Source organism: Aspergillus ruber (genome assembly GCF_000600275.1).
Source record: "Aspergillus ruber CBS 135680 unplaced genomic scaffold scaffold00001, whole genome shotgun sequence".
NCBI lineage: Eukaryota > Fungi > Ascomycota > Eurotiomycetes > Eurotiales > Aspergillaceae > Aspergillus > Aspergillus ruber.
This window is the reverse complement of record NW_024467297.1, coordinates 868350-887102: the sequence shown is the minus strand read 5'-3', so window position 1 is coordinate 887102 and position 18753 is coordinate 868350. Positions and strand designations below refer to the sequence as shown.

Here is an 18753-nt window from a genome sequence, read left to right as displayed (position 1 = left end):
TTTTTTTTTTTTTTTTTTTTTTTTTTTTTTTTTTTTTTTTTTTTTTTTTTTTTTTTTTTTTTTTTTTTTTTTTTTTTCGCGCATTTGACTCAGGTCAATAGATCTTGCTTGTATCTAGATACCCACGTTCCTTCAATTACTTGCTGTCACTATTATCGATCCAGTACTCCGTAAACCAGTGTAGTTTGGTAAATTACTGTTACAGCCAAGGCACGGCGCAGTATCACAATTGAACGCTCTAGACCACCCAATCCAGCGCCAACCTACCCAAAACACTCTGGCACCAGTCCCAGAACCAAATATAAACAGACAAGGCATACTCCCCGTCCAAAACCAGACCTAAGACCCCGGATCATGCGCAACAACCTCAATTTCAACCCTCATATCATCCTCCCCCAGCCTCGAAACCCCCACACAAGTCCACAACGGCTCATGCCCCGGCACCCACTGTCTGAAATTTCTCACCATAGCCTCCAGTGCCTCATTGTTAATCGGCACATGGTACGAATTCACGCGGAATACCTGCGCCCACCCTTTTCCGCCGGCGGTGCGCAGGGCTAGGTCCACGTTTGCGAAGGCTTGGGCGATTTGCGCGTTGATTTCACGGTGGAACTCTCCTGTGTTCGGATCCCATCCGCCTGGGATTTATCAGCTATGGATTGAAACGAGGCGCAAGGAAAATGAGAGGGAGAGGGGAGGGGAGGGTACCCTGTCCTGAACACTCAATTCGATCGCCTATGCGGACTGCTTGGCTGTATTTGAAGTTCTGGGCGTTGCGTTCGCCGACGCCCGGGTAGTTGTAGTAGGTTAGGTGGGACATTGTGTGTTTTAATGTAGGCGTGCGTTCTTATTTCGAAAGTAAGATGAGAGGAATGTCAGAGAAAGGATTTCTCGAAGCTTTAAAGATTAATCCTTGGTTATGGCTCTCTATTTATAATCATCGTTGGGGATGATGCTGCGGAAGATGTATTCCGCTCGTGGCGTCATAGAGTGCCCTACTTCGGTGCCCTAATCCTTTTCTATTTCGAGTAACTGAATCTAGCTTGTATTGTAAGTGAATATCCGAGGAAGAATTGCAGATTTGTTCTAGTACTTGCCTCTCACTCCACGTTGACTTTCTGCTCTTCGCCTACGCCAATTTTCACCCTCTGCTTGGCTTCTTTAAATCGCTTCATCCGGGGTGGTGGCATTATGTTCATTGTTGCATACACTTCAGGCAAGAGTCATCCTGCCATGCGTGAGACATCCCCACCGTTGCTGTGTTACGTTTTCCAGGGACTCCTATTTTCCAAGATTTGGATAGGGAATGATTCCGGTGAGTTGCGCAAGTAGCTCAGGGAAGGGAGAATGATCACGATTGACTACGGGGTTTCTAGACAGACATGAGCTGTCTTTCTCAAGACTAGAAACGACTCAAGCATAAACACCGTCATGCTAAATAGCACATGCTCAGCTGATTCTGGATCTAGGTCTCGCATTTTTACTTGGAAGTTAGAATAGAAGGGCAACAGTATTGATGTGAATCGGCTTATTCTTAGCCACTACAAATGATAGTACATCGAAGGCCGTTTCCCAATATTTGTACACAGCGCATAGTTTGATAAATAAAACATCTACGCCTAGGTATAGGGAAATGGATAAAATTTCACGCGCCGAACTTCAATAACCAATAGGAGTAGTCATAGCCCACCGTAGTGGGAACAGCCGAGGAGAACACAAACCGCGATAAACCTCATTATTTTATACCAGCGATGAACTTCTTTAGCTTTGGACGACCATCGCAACCAGGCGCAGCCTGGCATCCGGTTGGCCTCGCGTCTGCACTCCCTGACCTCAGCCTCGACAATGAAGATTGTCAGGTCACACAAGCATGCAAAGCTTTCACCATCCCCAAGACAGCCGGTCCACAGGATGCTCCGGTCGAAGCAGACATTAACCAGCCAGGAGAGGACTTGAAAGACCAGGTTCTTGTGTTCAAATATAAAGGGAAAGTTCATGCCATTGACCATGTAAGTTGAGACGGGCTATCTAAATCAAGATCACAACTGACCCTTCCAGCAATGCCCCCACCAATCATTTCCACTTTCAAAGGGCAGTCTTTTTGATATTGAAGACTTTGGCATCACTCTAAGTGCCGGAATCACGTGCCCCAAACATGCTTGGTCTTTTGACATTTTTTCTGGACAGGCAGACCGTGGCAACTACAAGCTTAAGATCTGGGAGGTGCAGCTGCGTGATCCGTTGACATCGACTGCCGACAGCACCGACAAGGAGGTTTGGGTGAGGCGGAAACAGCGAATCGGCTAAGGCATTCTACTTCGAGAAATCCTATTTTCAACAATTCGAACCGCAAGCCGGATCGACTTCAGCAGGCCCTGTACTGCAGATTGGCAGCGAAATCCTCATATGTCCACAGGGTGTGGTAGTCGCGTGCAAGGCCATGTTGTACTGTCCGTTTCACCCTAGGTATGCCGCCACTGCTGTTTTCTTGGCGTGAACTTGTGCCTGACCAGCAACAGAAACGTCTTCGATGCGGATGGGCACAGGGGAGGCCTTGAGCTTTACTGTACAGTTCCTTGAAACTACATGTGGCTAGAGCGAAAAGAATTTAATTACCAGCTTCCATTGCGGGATGTCGATTCAGTCGGAGACATGTTATACAAGCCATAACCCATCCGTGTACAGACTGTAAGCCTTGACATGAATCTGCTCAGGATTGTTGGTGGAATTAAAATGCCATATTGAACATAGGGCCTTGCCAGCCTTCACAAGTTAATCAACAATCCAATCCAGAACTGATGATATGCCATGGAGCGTTTACGGAAACGGAAATGTAAGCCTGGTAGGCCCATGAAGATTCCCCGATCGGGATGGGAAACTACTTGTATAACCATCTAGACGAATAATGTAATTGTACTTTAATGAGACCACTCCCGAGTCCGGCTTACCGAATCCTAAACTGCTTAACTACTACCACCTCGGTAACACTTTGGATATCTGCAAACAAATCAGCAATATCCGTAAGATACCCTGCACCCGTAATCCCACACCTGGCAAACAGCACCCTCATCAATGCCCTCATCACCATACACCAAGGCCTCCTCACCACCTGGCTGTAAGAACGGCAAGCCCTTATGCCCAAATCAGATACCTTTGAGAACCATAAATTTATAAGGTAATCCATATTTGCCATTGCTCGTTGCATCGCAGGACTTCTGATGTCTTCGGCGCCGAGCACCGCCAATTGCGAAAAACTGGTGCCAAGCAAATCACTAGGCGTTCACATCCACAGGTATAGTTCCGCACTTAAATATGCCCACAGACTTATGTTGCTTTCTCATAGGGGGAGTACCCTGTGGGCGGCTCTTCTTGGCTCTGCTGCGGGGACTCATCGACAGAAGGTTGCCCGCACTTGCACATATCCTCAAGAGACACGAAGAACCACAGGGACTAGAAAATGACAGAATCCAAGTCAGTTGCCATCATCGGAGGTATGTGTAGTGTAACCGATTCCAATTAGGTTAGCTGACCAATCTCGTAGCCGGCATTTTCGGCCTCTCGCTGGCCGTCGCGTTGCAGGACAGAAGTAAAACGGAATCATGAGGAGAATAAATGACACTTGCTTATGCTGTCGCAGATTACAAGGTCACTGTATTCGACCGAAGCCAGTATGATGAAAATGGATATGATCCCGCAGCCGATGGTGTACAGGCTGCGTCTGTTGACCACAACAAGATCGTGAGTCAGTCGACGGCATTTCCTGGGCGGCATTAACAATACATACAACACAGTTTCGCGCCTCATACGGTAAAAAGCTTCACTACCAACGCCTCGCCATAGAGGCTCGGAAGGCTTGGGTGCTGGAGGACGAGAAACATGGTCTCTTGGAGCAGAGCGATCTCTCGAATGACCAGAGAATATTTGTCGGTAGCGGAATGCTTCGAGTGCAACCATCGGATGTCCTGGGTGCTCTTGAGAAGGAAACATTGGCCAATATGGAACGAGATGGTCTGCGAGACACTCAGTTCATCAAAGGCAAGCCCGAGGACCGTCGGCGCGCTGACAAGCTGGGCTGGAAGGACAAGCTACTCGACTTTGAGATTCCACAATCCTCACCAGCAAGCACCTATGAGGCAGTCCTGGACTCGCTGGCCGGATTTGTGAGATGCAGTAATGCCTGTGCATACTATCAGAAGGTCGCTGCCGACAAGGGTGTGGAATTCCGCTTCGGTCCCGCAAAGGGGGCTGTTGAGTCACTTGTGAAGTCGAGCAGTGAGATCGACTCCGGCAAGGAGAGAGTGACGGGGATAAAATCGAAAGACGGCCAATTGCACAATGCAGATGTGGTGGTTGTTGCTGGTAAGCTATAGCATTTTTCCATATGGTCATGCGCTTGCTGACGAATATAGCCGGATCATTTTCAACACAGATTCTTCCTGAATTGAGTTATTTTCTTGAGTCTTCAGCGGGAAGCCTTGCCACATTCAAGATTGATCCGGCCAATACCGAGCTGTGGGACAAATATTCACCTGAGCGGTTTCCTGTGATGACATGGAAAAGTATTCCTCGAGACAGTTCTGGCAAGGACACCGGCAGTATCTATGTCTTGCCACGTACTCCAGAGGGCTTAGTGAAGATTGGTTATCGTGGAATCAAAGTGAGAACGAATTGCCATTCGTTGTTAATATCCGCTAATCAATTTCCATCCAGTTCACCAATTTCCAGCCAGCACCTGAGAGCACTCCGTTCACGCAAGATGGCCAGTGGTCAGTGCCTCTGCCGCCGGAAAAGTGCTCTCAGCTTCAGGAATCTGCTCTTTATGCCATCAAACAGTTTGTTTCAATATTTTTACCTGAATTCAGCGGTGTCCCCTTCGACTCTACGAAGCTCTGCTGGTATACAGACTCGCTAGACAATTCCTTTTTGGTTAGTGTCTTGCTGGTATATTAAGCCAAACCTATATACTGATCACTTATAACGCCAGATCGACTACGTTCCCACCTATGCGGAAAATTCCGTCTTTGTTTGCACCGGAGGGAGTGGCCATGGGGCAAAGTTCCTTCCAGTTCTTGGCGAGGTGAATAAATTCCCTACCTGTTTTCTCGTGGCTCCCGGCTGACCAATGTCCGACAGCATGCTGCCGATATTTTAGAACATGGCGATCAAAGCGCATCGTACATGCTCCCATTCTGGCGCTGGCGGCCGGAGGTCCCTCGAAGGAACGGTCTCGAAGAAGGTCCCGGTGGACCGCGGGATATTTCGCACATCTCCTGACAGATAGGGCAATGCATGCAGCAGATCTAGGTCAATGAATTTGTTCCGAACCTACGTCTATTGTCTCTTTGGTTTCCTAAATTTTATATAAGACATAGAAATATTGACGTATAGATTTTGCGGTGGCAATCGCGGTAAATGAAAGCTCAAGTATAAGGCTCCTTTGTTCCGTGAATTCTAGCCATCTATGACCATCAAATCTCGACATATTATATACCCCAAGGTCCCCCCGATGCAGCCAAGCCGTCCCGGAAATACGAGCCAAGAGCGGACTGCTATATGGCGCTTGTCTTGATCGACGGGATACTTGCTAACAAGGTACCAGTGCTGACGCTGTCACCCGCCCACAGAGTGTCAGCCTTGAGTGTGCCAAGGCAAACAAGAAATTGCCAGGGGGCTACTGGGAACCTTGATAAAAGCTAAGCCCAAGTAAATCGGGCTGTCCCGAGACAGGCGCAGTCGTTTACTGAGATTTAAATCTGACCGGGTACAGGTACCTGACAACTGTGCCGTCGTTCTTTTTTACTTGTTCCTCTGGCTAGATTTTCAATATCATCATGCTAAGGTCTGCTGGCATGAAGCACGGAAACAACACCCAAGCGCGAGTGGCAGCCGACGAATCTTCTCATCATCCACAGGTAGTGGATGAACGGGATGCCGATGACACGACGATATTTTACAACAAGAACAAAGACAAGGTCAGTCCTCTGACCCCTGAGCTTGAGGGGAAAGTTATCCGCAAAAATTTCTGGTTCCTGCTCATCCAAACATGGTGGATTTCCTTCTTGATCCATCTTGATAAGTCGACTCTCTCTCAGGCCAGTACCATGGGAATTTTCAAGGATGTTGAGATGACCAAGAATGAGTACAATGAGCTTTTTATCCTGTTCTATGCCGGCTATCTCGTTGCGCTCTGGCCAGGTGCTTGGATATCGCAGCGCATTGGGCACAAGCACTTCATTACAGGCTCACTCTTTCTCTGGGCTCTTTTTATAGGTGTCCATCCTGCTGTCAAGACAGGAAAGCAGATGAAGGCGGTGCGGTTTCTTTTGGGAATGGTAAGCCTGGTCGTCTGCGTATGCTCCCAACATTATGCTGACGGGCAAACAGACAGAGTCACAGATTATCCCTTCAACTGCCGTTCTACATCAGGCCTTCTTTCCGCCGAAGAAGAGCCCATGGGTGCAGTTACTGTGGTGGGCATTTGGGAGTATGGCCAACGTCATGCTCACAATGATTGCATATAAACTCATTCTTGACGACAATACGGGCGTTCTGGCCGGCAACATAAACTCGTGGAAGTGGCTCCATATAATCTGTGCTGTCATGACCTTTGCTATCTTTGTCCCTCTCCTCATTTTCCTACCCAACTCTCCCCTGGACGCTAAGTGGCTTTCGACCGAAGAGAAGGTCCACACAATTCAGATTATCCGCTCGACCCATGCTGGAGTTACCAACTCGACCTTCAAGTGGTCTCAAGTGCGAGAATCCTTTACTGACTTGAAGAGTTGGCTATTCATGTGAGATTCCCAACGTATTAGGATATTCTCACTAACTTCTGGGTTTTCTTAGTTTCCACATGTTCTTCAACGAACTCCCGAATAATACATCGCAACAACTACCTTTAATCGTCGTCGGATTCGGCTTCACACCAGCAGAAAGTGCCCTTTTCAATATAATCAAGCCGCTCTGGGGGTTTATTCTGATCCTTGGCTCGGCAACTTTACTATACAGCACCAAACTCGGAACCGGATATACATGTGCTATTTCTTACATCCCCTGCTTCGTTGGTGGTATTATCGAGGTGAGCCGGGCCAATTCAGAAGACTTGCCCAGCCACTAACTGTGAACTATACAGTTGGCGTCCCCTTGGTCCAATAAAGTAGCCTTGGTAGTCGGAACCCAGGTCTCAACATTCAAGCCCTCTTATCTTCTCGGTCTCAATTGGGCCGGAACGACTACCACAGGCCACACGAAGAAACTTACCCTGATGACCTCGTGTATTGTGGCTGCTTCAGTTGCCAACATGATCTCGCCCGAGTGAGTATTCTAAGTATAGTTACATGAAGAAAAGAGTAAACTGACATCGAGGAAAAACTCCAGATTCTGGCAACCGCAATACAAACCGCGCTATGTCTTACCATGGGCCTTTATGACGGCATTCTGGTTTATTTCTCCGGCGATGTGTATCATTATTCGTTTCTACCTCCAACGTGAAAACCAACGTCGTGAACGACTTCTCGCCGAGAAAGAAACGGACTCAGAAGGGGATGAAGCTATTGATACGGGAAGCGAGATCGTGAAGATTGGGGAGCGGGACTTGGATAAGACTGACAGAGAAAATCTCAAGTTTGTCTATCCTCTATGAAATTGCAGTGGACTAGCTGGTTGTAATGTAGCTCTACTCTGAGTTCAAAATGGATGTTAGTGAAGAGTTGAACGAAGTCTAGCATAATTATATGGATTAATATCTGCAGAAATATACTTATATAGCCTACATTTTTCATTCTGTCTCGATGATCCTCGGATAGTACAGTTTTAAATAGACGGCAAATTTGATACCAGAAACAACATACTTTCAATGCCTCCTCTGATCCTTCACTTTCTCAGCTTCACACAATAAGAAATGTATTTCAGCCCCGCGAATGCGGTCTACATAATTGATTGCTTCTGCAACCAGTAAGTAAACTAGCAAATAATCTTTAAATCTCATAATATCCCAGGAAATAGACAATGATATCTGACAGCTGGCGTGAGTGACTCAAAGCTAAGCGGGATACATCATCGGACCTGTACTGACAGGCTTCAAAACACCCGCCTTCTCCAGCTTCTCTATCAAGTTCACCAGCATCAAGTCACATCCCCTGGCTGCAACAAAGCTCATAGTCACTGGCATATACTCCGTCTTTAGTGTCACAGTAGAGTTGTAAGGGATCTCCCCGACGCGAACTACCAGGTCAGGAACGCTACCCATGATGGAGATACGACCATCCTTAAAGCCCATCGGAGGATCAGTTGGGGCGCTAAAGAGTTAGTTTTCTGCGCTGTTTGCTCTTGATAATGGAGGAGCTCACTCATAGTAGACGTTTCGATATTGTGTCTCTCCTTTGGTGTAGGGATAGATGTAGATTCCCTCAGAGCAGGTGTGCTTGTCTTTCTTTCCGAAACCTTCTGATCCCCACCAGTGCTCGAAGATGGTTTTGTTCTTTATGGCCACCTCGTAGGCTGCATTTCCTCCATTCTGTTGACCCCAGGCCCATCGCACTAGAGGTCCGGGATTTATAAATGGTCGACGACCGTCATGCTTCTCTGCATAGTCTGCGTAGAATGGCAATGCGAGGGAGCGATACTGATCGACGGATGTAAGAACGGCATATGTCTGGGACTAATTAGTCTTTATCAATTGATTTTCTGCAACCATTTGTACTTACTGTATTTAAAAATTCTGCTATATCCGCCGGACCTTCTGACGGATGTGTCTTCTTCCAATGGGAGTAGACGTTGACAGGTTCCCGCTTGGTACCAAGAAATTCCTCGAGATTGACTACAAGGTTCTCAAGGAGCGACCCAGCCTCGGTGCTTGCATCTGGAAATGAGGACATGGGATAGAAAATCCGTTTCGGGTATTGTCTGTAGTCTGCAAAGTTGAGGTACCATGCATGCATAACCTTTGACCATGTTACAGCATCACGTGCAAAGACACCTGCCGTATCAAGTGCATGGCAAAGAGGAAGGACATTGTCGAGAGCAATCGCTCCAGTAGAGGGTCTGTTTGCATAGACGCCCTGCATTCCACCGGGGTGGCGCATAGAGCCACCAGTGTCGCTTCCCACAGCAATATCCAGCCAGTCATAGGCAGCTATTCCGGCCCCTGGTCCTGATGAGGAGCCACCGGGAGCTTGGTAGCCATCTCCCTGAGAAGGCTGTCAGCACAAGATTTGTCAGAGTTGGCACAGTGGCTTACTCTCGGATTGAATGGGCAGTGGAAGTCAACCCAATCAGCGGTCGGGTTGTCGCCATTGGCAAATTGCACGGTACCCATTTTTCCCACAATGATAGCACCCGCATCTTTCAGGCGCTGTAATGCTGGGGCAGTAGCGTTTCGTGGTGGATAGAGATCGTGGAAAGCTCTGTTGCCACCACTGGTTCGCAAGCCCTTCAAATCAAAGATGTCTTTGACGCCTAGTCGCAACTATACAGAGTTAGTCAGCCGTGTTCCATATGGCTTTTTTTTTTTTTTTTTTTTTTTCTGACAGGCTCACCCCCAAAAGTGGCTTCTCTGAGGTGGGTGTATAGTACAGCCGGGATGGCACAGCGACGCTCTTTGTCATAGCTCCCTGTAACAGATTAGATCATTTGCAGTGCAGTCCAGTTAAAGTTTGTTTACCTCTGTCACAGCCGGTAGAGGCTTATACCCATCCTTTCCGTCACTGATGGTGGCCTCGGTAAAAGCGAGCTGATGGTCGGAATAGAGTCGGAATGCCTGATAGATTTCCCCCGTGGAAGGCGAAAAGAAATATGGACCCTTGGGGATATCACGGTGCAGTTTGGCTGCTCTAATAGGCATTTCGGATGTATATGCAGGCGAAGCCAGAATAACTTCATTGTTCATACCCTGCAAGGCTTCGTGAATAGACGAGTCAATCTTGCCATGACTATGTCCGTCGTAATCCAGGAAGATTGCTGCGAATACATTAGACGTGAATTATTTAAGAGAGTGGAGTGAAGATCAAAACTCACTATTTAGAAACCCAGGCTGGAAAACATCGTCCGAGGACGAATAGTTTGAAATTACATCTCGCAGAATGTCGCCTGTGAGCATTGTTTCGTCTGTCCGAATGATTGTGATGGGGAAAACGTCTGCATTGGAGTAGTTTGAATTGAACCCGACAGAAACAATTTTCGACACAGAAGGACTACCCGTATAATAGTTGACATCGTCCAACGTGACCAAATTCCCATTGCTCATAATTGAAGCCGCATTGGCGAGAACAAATCCAGAAAAAAAAAGAGCCGCATGGCTTCGAAAATGCTGACAGCTGAAGCTGCAATTGATCCTAGCCATAATGACCCTGGAGGATCAAAGGCCGTCCGTCAGAGGACTGAATGACTTTAATACATAACATAACCATAGTCAGGTGTGCCGGGGACAAAGGTCCTCAGGATAGCTCCTTGGCCTACATCAAGTGGATACTCCAAGTCGGAAGAAGACGACAATCGACATGCTGATTTCGGAAAGCTTCCGCAAAATAGCCTCCGCAGCATCCTTCATTATCCAATGGTTTATATATTTGAATTTGTGAATTCTCTGCCTCATGACAGAGACAACCGTACAGTCTGGGGCGGTAGATCGGGAAACTCGTCATAGTGCAGAAAAATCCTGCTGCCCCTTTTCTCAAAAGGAATGTGTTGCTTGCGGGTTTCTTGACACTATTTGCAAAGTTGACTTAGCTGTGATGAGGAGTGGATTGACTAAATTGTTTCGTGCATACTTGAGGTCTAGAGTAAAAGGTCTATCTGTCTTTGATACTTGTTTGTTCTATTGAGAGCAGATGATTGCGGGTTCTTTCTTTTAAAAGAGTAAAATTATATGTATTACCCACCAAACGAACCATCAGTCACGATGGATTTGGATGCCGGAAAATGGCATGAATAGAAATGAGGCTAATAATTCTCATAGACGCCTGTTCAGAATATCAATGCTGGTATTTATGGCTCCTTAAGGCATGGCCATAGTTCTCTTTTCCTTACCATTCACATTGGGTTACCAAAGAGGATATTTGGGAAGAACCGTAGAGTCAGTGACTGATAAAGATTAGTGTCTGTGACACGAATACAGGTCGACCTGGAAGAACTCTGAGCCATGGAGCTCGCCAAATTGATTTGCCGTGGTATTTATTATGGATATTGCTGAGAGGCCTAACAGACCAGCGCCATTCTCGGAAGACGGAAAGCGATTTCAGTAGAATCGAGAAAAGAAAGCCCTGGCTCCCGAACAAGGCTTCCCCGATCCCCTTCGTCGACATACATACTCAGATACGCTAGTAATGGTCCTAACTACAGCCGGATAGACCTTGGCAGGCCCCGTAATAGATAGGTATCCAGATAATTGATCAATAAGACAGTGATGTAGCCCATTAGAGCCTTCTTCTAACGACTCATTCGCTTCGAACGGCGAAATTTCAGTCCACTCCATACGTGTACAAGGTGTTTACTTCTACAAGTACATAGTTCAATTTAAGTAATGCCGCCAGAATGTCCTCTAAAGTAGGGTCCCTTGATTTTAATCCTAAATACACCATTGTAATGTTATATTTTCAGCCAATCATGCTGTAGCCCTACCAGTTCCATGGACAAGTCCCGGATGGGGATGGGCCAATTTGCTTAACCCAGTATTCAACGCCAGCTTCCGAACAGTATAAACTAATGATTCAAGTAGCGTTGAAGAATTTCTAGAGCAGACCATGCTTGATTGGTTTCCCACCCGCTGTGTAAGAAATACTTTCTCCATCATGAAGGATCCGAAGAGAAGCAGGCAATTTGTGAGTGGTCGGAAGTGAGGAAAGGTCGCCTTGGATTTTTGCAGGAAATCTGCTTTCATACCCACCGGACCCGCAAGCGAAATCGGATGGAGTTTGCAGTCGAACAATAGTGGCTGCAAATTCTCGGGCTTCACCGCTAGAGGCAGCAATGATATATGCTTCCGCAATATAGAGAAGGCTCATCAAGCTGTACTCAAGCTCAGGAATCAAGATGCGGTAACAGTAGAAGAGAATAACTGCCAATGGTATCAGTGAACAGCGACTTTTTTTTCAGATCGTGCGAAGCTTAGGACTTATAGTCGGAATTGGTATGGCCTTCAAAAGCATACTTGTCTCTTACTCGCTGCAAGAGGTCACCTGTTCGGAAGTATCCTTCTTAATTGAGTGCATGCTTTGTTGCCTCTTCGTCTCCCAGGTACCTTGACATGGATTAGCTTCTGGCAACCAAAGCAAATGTTGAACATACCGTGTGAGCTTTTCCGAGTCTTCACTAATGCTTCACCATGGGCACCATGAGATAGTTTTATTGAGACCCCTGTGGTCTGTGTACCGACAGAATTCTAAGTCCACTATCAGCGATAGCCAAAACTAATGTCTCAAGCAACTCAGAAAAAGGGACATGGAGAAACAGTTGCAAAACCTCACCTTGAGTACTGAATCTGGTCGTATTTCTGTCGCTATCTCAATCTCTGTGAGGGCATACGAGTTGGTGAAAAGCTAGTGCCTATTAATCACATATGATGGAGCATAATTATAAATACATACTCGTACTGGAGTGCTATATACGGAATCATACTAAACGGATGTTGAATTGGCGGCAGTGCTTGATGAGTTATCCCCTGGACTTTGGACGCAAGAATTTATATCCCTTGAATCTAAATTATACAAGCAAGTGCTTATATAGCTGCCAGAAATAGTACGTTACGGCGCCTTGATACGGATTTATAGTTGGATTGATATTCGAAGTCCCGGAGAAAGTCAGCGTATATATCTATTGGTGAGAATGTATCACTCTAATCGTTAAACTAGACCTTTACAATACCGGTCTCATGTAGCTCATAATCTCCCCGAGACTATGACAGACAGCGGAAATTTTTAAATAGCTGAAAAAAGATGATATTGATTGTTTATTAGACCACCGTATGGCTATTTAAAGCTAGCATCTCCTATCGAGGCCCTGCCGGCTTCGCCGTGCAATGCTATTCTGGAAATAAGTCTAGATTGAACATACCCCAAACTAACACATCCAATTCATCAGATTGCCCTCGCTATCTCGTATTGAATTTTCATCACGAACAGCTCAAGGTCACGTGTTGCATAAACGCCGGAAACATCAAACATACCAGAGGTATCCACAAGAATGCTGCTATACATGTCTACTATAATACAATATCATGTTTGTCATGGGTTTTGTTCATTGATGTATTCAGCGCTTATACCAGCGCCGAGTCAAGGACCGGAACTGGGCATTTCCAGCTGCTGAAAAAGGCTGCTATCATGATTGAAGATGGATGCGGATATAATTTTATGCATGTTACGAGATCGGAAGAATGCATGTGTCCCAAAGCTGCAGCCATTATAGTCTTGGAATTCTTCGACTCTCTTGTCACTGCAAACTTCGATGTGTGGCGAAGCATCATAATACCGAAGACAATGTGGAATGCAAGTAGACTTCTGCATGCAGTACTCTTTGCAGCATACGGATTCATATCATGGCCAGCGCCTGTAAAGTTATAAAAGCCCTCAATTGACCAACTCGATTCATTTTAAAAACACAACCAAATCATTCAAATCATTTTACATCGATAACATTGATAGCTTGTATACTTACTTGCCTCGTCTACTGTTGCCAAAGCAAAACAAGTATGTGCTAGATGCCTCCCACCAGAATCTTTGGCTAATCAACCTATGTACAGGTCAACATGTATTTCCGAACTTCAATTGTCTTGGTCGCTCTTATCGCTGCTGCTTCCGCAGCCCCTCCGGCGCACCCTCCGGCGCACCCTGATCCAGCGCATGTTGCTCCAGCGCATCCTCCTCCAGCCCACGATGCTCCGGCGCACGCTGCTCCAGTGCACCCGGTTCCAAAGAACGCTGCTCCAGCGAACCCTCCTCCAGTGCACCCGGCTCCAAAGCACCCTGTTCCAGAGCACCTTCCTCCATCAAGCTCTCCTCCAGTGCACCCGGCTCCAAAGCACGCTGCTCCAGCGAACCCTCCTCCAGTGCACCCGGCTCCAAAGCACCCTGTTCCAGAGCACCTTCCTCCATCAAGCTCTCCTCCAGTGCACCCGGCTCCAAAGCACGCTGCTCCAGCGAACCCTCCAGTACACCCGGATCCAAAGCATCCCCTCCCTCCTTGCAAGCCCGGACACGCCTGGCCTGATCACCATGACTGCCACAGCTTCTTCGAATGTGCCGCTGGGGGCCAGCCTGTTCGGAAAACATGCGGTCCCGGCGCTGCATACTGTTGGCAAACCGGAGTTTGTGTCCCTGAAGAGAAGGTGCCGAGTTGCCCTAATCCGGGGCCTGCACTCCTCCCCAAAGGCCATGGCCATCCTGGACCTAAGGGTCACCTTTGAAAATGGTAGAGAAGACGGGTTAGTGGTAATCTGTGGTTCATCAGTCCCTTTGGACTGGTGATGGTTTGGTGATTGTTTATCTTCGTTGGTTGATAGTGGGAATATGGTAGGCTAGTTTTAACCATGTTGATGTATCTCTCTCCCAATTCAATCGAATTTAATAGATATTATGCTCAGCATAATGGCTCTCGTATATTCCTGCTTGTGGCAGAAGTTCAAATGTAATCTCCTCACTACTGTAAAGTAAACCGAGTTCTACTGACGTATGACGTCGTTGGAGAAGTTGTTGCTCATTATATTAAACCACCTACGCCTCGTGAAAAGGCAAAAGGACTGGAACACATGGCAAAATATTGCCTGTATGGCTATGTCTGTCTGAAATGGGGCCACCATGCTCGAGAACGGCCAGTTCCAGGAACTTTGATTATGCGATTATTGAAGGACGATGCGAAACTAATAGTGTGCGCACAGCTTTTGATGCGCCGGCGTATTATTATACCCCCGTGAAAATGAGGATGCTTCGAAGTCTGTCAGGAGTATCTTCGTCGTAGCTTATTTTGGACTGGACTCTGCGGTCAATAATATCCTCGAAGACGATCCAGTAAGGGCCTAACTACACGATTGCGAAGGCTGTACACCGCTGTCCTTTGCCACTGATTATGGTCGAGAGTCAGCAGTAAAACTGTTACCTGACAAGAGGGCTGATCGTGACTCGGACGTTTATGACCATTCCCCTCTGTTGTGTGCCACAGTAAATAATCGCCTGCAGATTGCGAATATACTATTAGACGCTCGTCTCTAACGTTAAAGGTAAGACGTCTCTTGAGGCTGCGGAAAGCAGACGTAAAGAGATTGGTCAACTGCTGCTTGAACATGGTGCCAAGCCAGACGTGGAGGATATGAGGGCCAAAGTCAACTGTCAAAAGCCTTACTGTATCCTAATAAGGCAGTAGCTGACATTCTGCTCCAGAAAGAGGTCGACTCCAAATGCCAGGATACGCATGGTCGAAAACCGCTTCTACAAGTTGGGCGTGGGCCAAGGAGCCAACCTCGGCAAACAGCTGGTTCTCGTTGTTCCGCTTCGATGAGAGCCCACTTATCGACCACCTCAGCTTTCTCCTCGGTTGACGATGCTTGTAACTCTTCATGGCCCTGGGCAATCCGTGCCTGAATAATGTGTCTTTCTATATCTTTGCCTAGCGACTTGAGAAGCTTCTTGCACAGGCCGCTCAAAGGATATCCTGCTAGCCCCCATAGGCCTAGTTGCACGGTTGTCAGAAGATAATGACTTGTAATTGGAATTATCTTGAATTGTAGGTAGAATAATGGGATTTATGGCTTACTCGCAGTAGGCTTAACTATAGCCCACCGATGCCTTTTCCTACTCTCTTGGCCAACCCCTTCTCTCCGTCGGCTTTGAGGCCATGACTGGGCTGAGTGGCGAGCACTGTGATACCATGGTAGAAACCGTCCTTGAATTTCTATAATAAAATTTAGAACGAATGAGTATAACGCACATAGGAAGAGGGGAGAGCGAAATATCACGAAGAATAGACATACGGTTCTGGCAGCCCTTAGCCCACTTCGAAACCCGGTCACTTTCGGACTGGGCTGAACCGTAACGTCATGGTATAATTTGGGTACATTGTAAAACCCTTTGTCATGCTGAGCGTAAGGTCTGTTAGTAGCCAGACGACGACGTCGAAGAATCTTTTTAACCCTCTCATGCCATGCAGCGCTGCCTCTGACATGAAACCTCGAAATCCAATCGCCGAATTCATGCTGCTCATAGTCTGCTTTTGTTGAGGCAGCATGTCTCCATCCTGCTCATTAATTGACTCGGGCAAGGAGTTCCTCTCATGCTGCCCATTCTCATATATGTTTGCATCGATATGTCCACCCTCATCCAGGAGCCCAGGTCCCTCTTCGTTTTCGGCACGTCCGCCGTCAGCCCATAATGCTTCGTGACTGGGACAACCACATTGATATAGAGAATCACTGTGCACATGGGGGTGGCTTATACCGTGGTTTGCGGAAATCATGTTAGCAACAATATCTGCCGGGACACTCGCAATGCCAGTAATGAAGTTCGCAATGGCTTCGAAAAAAAATTTGGGCACTAGCGCTAACTGGTCCTGTCGAATCACGATAGGTTTCATATTCTTTAGAGCGATGGCTAAGTTATGGATTAAACCTACAGAACCACAGCCTTAGGCTTGAGCTTACCCTTACTGACCAAGACAGCTACAGCAAAAGCACAAAAACCAATCTTTGTGTCCTTGGTATACCATGCTGCCGGACGAGAGGGACAGATGGCACATCGTAATGATTCTGGATCAAGGTGTCGATGAAAGCTACGTACAGCATCCCTTGCCCCCAATTTTTTCTGGATGTTTCCCCCGACTATCTGTGCTTTTTCTTTTGTTGATGACAACAATGCAAATTGAAGGGCTTCAGTCAAGTTTTCCGCTGTCAGTTTCTTATAAGGGATTGACTTTGGACCAGCTTCTGATTTTGCAACGAACCTCCCCCAGAATCGCCGGTCGCCAAAGAAGGACGCAATCACAGTCGGGCATCCTAGTGCAAGTCCAGCAGCTGTAGTTCCAGCTCCGCCATAATGCACAATGCACAAAACCTGTTGGAAAAGCCAGTCGTGAGGTAAGCTTCCGACAATAAGAATATTATCGGGGATATCAATAGTGCTCCCAAATGTTTCCCAGCCTTTGGAAATCAAAGCACGTTGTCCAGATTCTTAACCGCCTCAAATATAATACTTGTGAGTTTTGTTGGATTATCCACCACGATAGAGCCAAATCCGATATATATCGGCTTTGGGCCTACTTTAAGGAAAGCTTCTAAATCAGCTGGTGGCTTGTAGTCTAACTGACGGAAGGAAGCAGAATCCACAAACGTCAATATTATAAGGCCAATCCGGAAGTTTGTCAAGCAATGAGGGTGACCTGTCACATTGTTAATGAAATTCTTCCTGTATAAGGTGTAGTCGTACCAAAGATAGGCACATGGCACCTGTAATCGATGTATCACGCTTGGGGCGATTATTCGGTCCAAGGGATCAAGTGATAATGTCTTTCTGCGAAAATTGTTGACAATGTCACCGAGACCTTCTCAAACCATCATATCTACGCTCGCATATGAGATGAAGTTCGCAGTGGTTTCTTTGCAGTGCTCTGGGTGTGTGATAGACAGTGGACGCGGAAATGACTGAGTTGGTGACCAAGGCATACCATAAGAATAGATAAGTTGGCCGTTCATTTGCATAACTTTTGACGTGATTGGAACAAACCCACGTAAACATAATGTAGAGAGGAATGCCAAGTCGTTGTACACAATGGATATGGCCAGGCTAGGGGGGTTGGCTATGATCGCATCTGCGACAAATGGGTGTCCATAATCAGACTCAAAGCACGACTTCCAACAACTGTCAATGATCTCTCTCATCTCGCGTCGTCGTCTTTGAATAGCACCGCTGCGGATGGTGCTGAAAGCGGGGACTAGGTTAGGATTCCGAACCATGAAAGCCATCAACTGTTCAGGATCTCCTCCAATGCTAAAAAATTCAAGGCCAGCATCAAGAACAAAGTCCCGAAAAATCGGATGCGTGGCTATTCGAACTCGATGATGATGGGCTGTAAGTTCTTGTCATAGCGCAAAGAAAAGTCGAATATCACCTCGAAAGCCAATGGCTTGAATGACAATGTTTAGATGTACTTGAAAGGGCTGTCCTGCTTTTTCTTGAGCAACTTCGATGTCGCGTATGCTCTTGTTCTGATCCACATCCGGAGATAATTGTGTCGAGTGTAGTTCAGCAGCCCTGCGATGCTAGGTTAACGTTCATTGACCTGGATATCTACCAGATCATTATGTAGTATAGATAGGTCAGTAAACGTATTTTTGCATGGACAACGAGCAAATATTCACCTAACAATCGAACTCCAGTCTCTAGCTCATCTTCGGTGAATTGTATGCGTTTAGTGCCGTCCGTGTCTCATCAATCCCACCATCCAGAGCCTGCTGCGGCATACCATCATGTTTCCCGGTGCGTCTTTCATACGACATGATATATTAACCCCTATACACGACAACATACATATATTGGGTTGACTCCGGGGAAGCAATGCTCTAGAGCCACTATATATGTCATGACGTCATGTATTATCAGAATGGCAAAAGCATCTGAGTGATCTCACCTCCTCGTCGTGAATCTCTCAGAGCTGTTTACTGGGAGAATACAAACAACATCGCTTTCACTGCCCCGCTCAGCCACACTGGAAGTATCCCTTTGTTCAACATAGACCAAATCTAGGCTGCTCAGTGAGGGCGCAGACAGGGACCTGTTC

The 18753-nt window shown here is 46.8% G+C and overlaps 8 protein-coding genes across 8 annotated transcripts in view; 5 read left to right on the top strand and 3 right to left on the bottom strand.

Annotated features, from left to right (window-relative positions):
* The window catches only part of EURHEDRAFT_26813 (SUR7/PalI family protein), a 1503-nt gene extending 1358 nt beyond the window's left edge, over window positions 1-145 (top strand). Inside the window, exon 4 of the mRNA XM_040778152.1 lies at window positions 59-145. The gene's annotated coding sequence lies outside the window, so the exon portion shown is untranslated. The remainder of the gene's footprint in view (window positions 1-58) is intronic.
* Window positions 146-339: 194 nt separating this feature from the next.
* EURHEDRAFT_373616 (RidA family protein) lies at window positions 340-820 on the bottom strand (the record flags this gene model as incomplete). The annotated part of the gene is made up of 2 exons (XM_040778551.1): window positions 340-638; window positions 709-820. 2 exons carry the CDS (start codon window positions 818-820, stop codon window positions 340-342), a joined length of 411 nt encoding a protein of 136 aa, XP_040643383.1.
* A 931-nt stretch (window positions 821-1751) lies between these two features.
* Window positions 1752-2307, top strand: EURHEDRAFT_445407 (uncharacterized protein; the record flags this gene model as incomplete). The annotated part of the gene is made up of 2 exons (XM_040783529.1): window positions 1752-2009; window positions 2059-2307. 2 exons carry the CDS (start codon window positions 1752-1754, stop codon window positions 2305-2307), a joined length of 507 nt encoding a protein of 168 aa, XP_040643382.1.
* An 817-nt stretch (window positions 2308-3124) lies between these two features.
* On the top strand, window positions 3125-5325 carry EURHEDRAFT_407685 (NAD(P)/FAD-dependent oxidoreductase). Its single transcript, XM_040780629.1, has 8 exons — window positions 3125-3491; window positions 3542-3586; window positions 3638-3738; window positions 3792-4359; window positions 4410-4657; window positions 4711-4926; window positions 4985-5077; window positions 5134-5325. Exons 1-8 carry the CDS (start codon window positions 3458-3460, stop codon window positions 5272-5274), a joined length of 1446 nt encoding a protein of 481 aa, XP_040643381.1. The 5' UTR covers window positions 3125-3457; the 3' UTR covers window positions 5275-5325.
* Window positions 5326-5849: 524 nt separating this feature from the next.
* On the top strand, window positions 5850-7642 carry EURHEDRAFT_373613 (putative allantoate permease of the major facilitator superfamily; the record flags this gene model as incomplete). The annotated part of the gene is made up of 5 exons (XM_040778550.1): window positions 5850-6332; window positions 6385-6794; window positions 6847-7078; window positions 7133-7314; window positions 7378-7642. 5 exons carry the CDS (start codon window positions 5850-5852, stop codon window positions 7640-7642), a joined length of 1572 nt encoding a protein of 523 aa, XP_040643380.1.
* Window positions 7643-8041: 399 nt separating this feature from the next.
* EURHEDRAFT_511878 (glutamyl-tRNA(Gln) amidotransferase, subunit A) lies at window positions 8042-10243 on the bottom strand (the record flags this gene model as incomplete). The annotated part of the gene is made up of 7 exons (XM_040786009.1): window positions 8042-8297; window positions 8349-8653; window positions 8706-9188; window positions 9239-9466; window positions 9537-9611; window positions 9662-9957; window positions 10015-10243. 7 exons carry the CDS (start codon window positions 10241-10243, stop codon window positions 8042-8044), a joined length of 1872 nt encoding a protein of 623 aa, XP_040643379.1.
* Window positions 10244-14173: 3930 nt separating this feature from the next.
* Window positions 14174-14329, top strand: EURHEDRAFT_422354 (uncharacterized protein; the record flags this gene model as incomplete). The annotated part of the gene is made up of 1 exon (XM_040783352.1): window positions 14174-14329. A coding segment is annotated over one exon (156 nt), but the record flags the coding sequence as incomplete, so codon positions are not given.
* Window positions 14330-15333: 1004 nt separating this feature from the next.
* Window positions 15334-18472, bottom strand: EURHEDRAFT_511877 (glycosyltransferase; the record flags this gene model as incomplete). The annotated part of the gene is made up of 12 exons (XM_040786008.1): window positions 15334-15348; window positions 15455-15654; window positions 15765-15876; window positions 15956-16001; window positions 16040-16493; window positions 16516-16571; window positions 16594-17146; window positions 17170-17274; window positions 17303-17355; window positions 17403-17482; window positions 17528-18042; window positions 18439-18472. 12 exons carry the CDS (start codon window positions 18470-18472, stop codon window positions 15334-15336), a joined length of 2223 nt encoding a protein of 740 aa, XP_040643377.1.
* Between the last annotated feature and the right edge of the window lie 281 nt (window positions 18473-18753).

Bases quoted from the DNA above. Each gene is read 5' to 3' on its own strand.
- EURHEDRAFT_407685 (XM_040780629.1), top strand. From the start codon at position 3,458: ATGACAGAATCCAAGTCAGTTGCCATCATCGGAG. The intron at 4,658-4,710 runs GTGAGAACGAAT...ATTTCCATCCAG, and splicing joins TTGGTTATCGTGGAATCAAA to TTCACCAATTTCCAGCCAGC. The intron at 5,078-5,133 runs GTGAATAAATTC...AATGTCCGACAG, and splicing joins TCCTTCCAGTTCTTGGCGAG to CATGCTGCCGATATTTTAGA.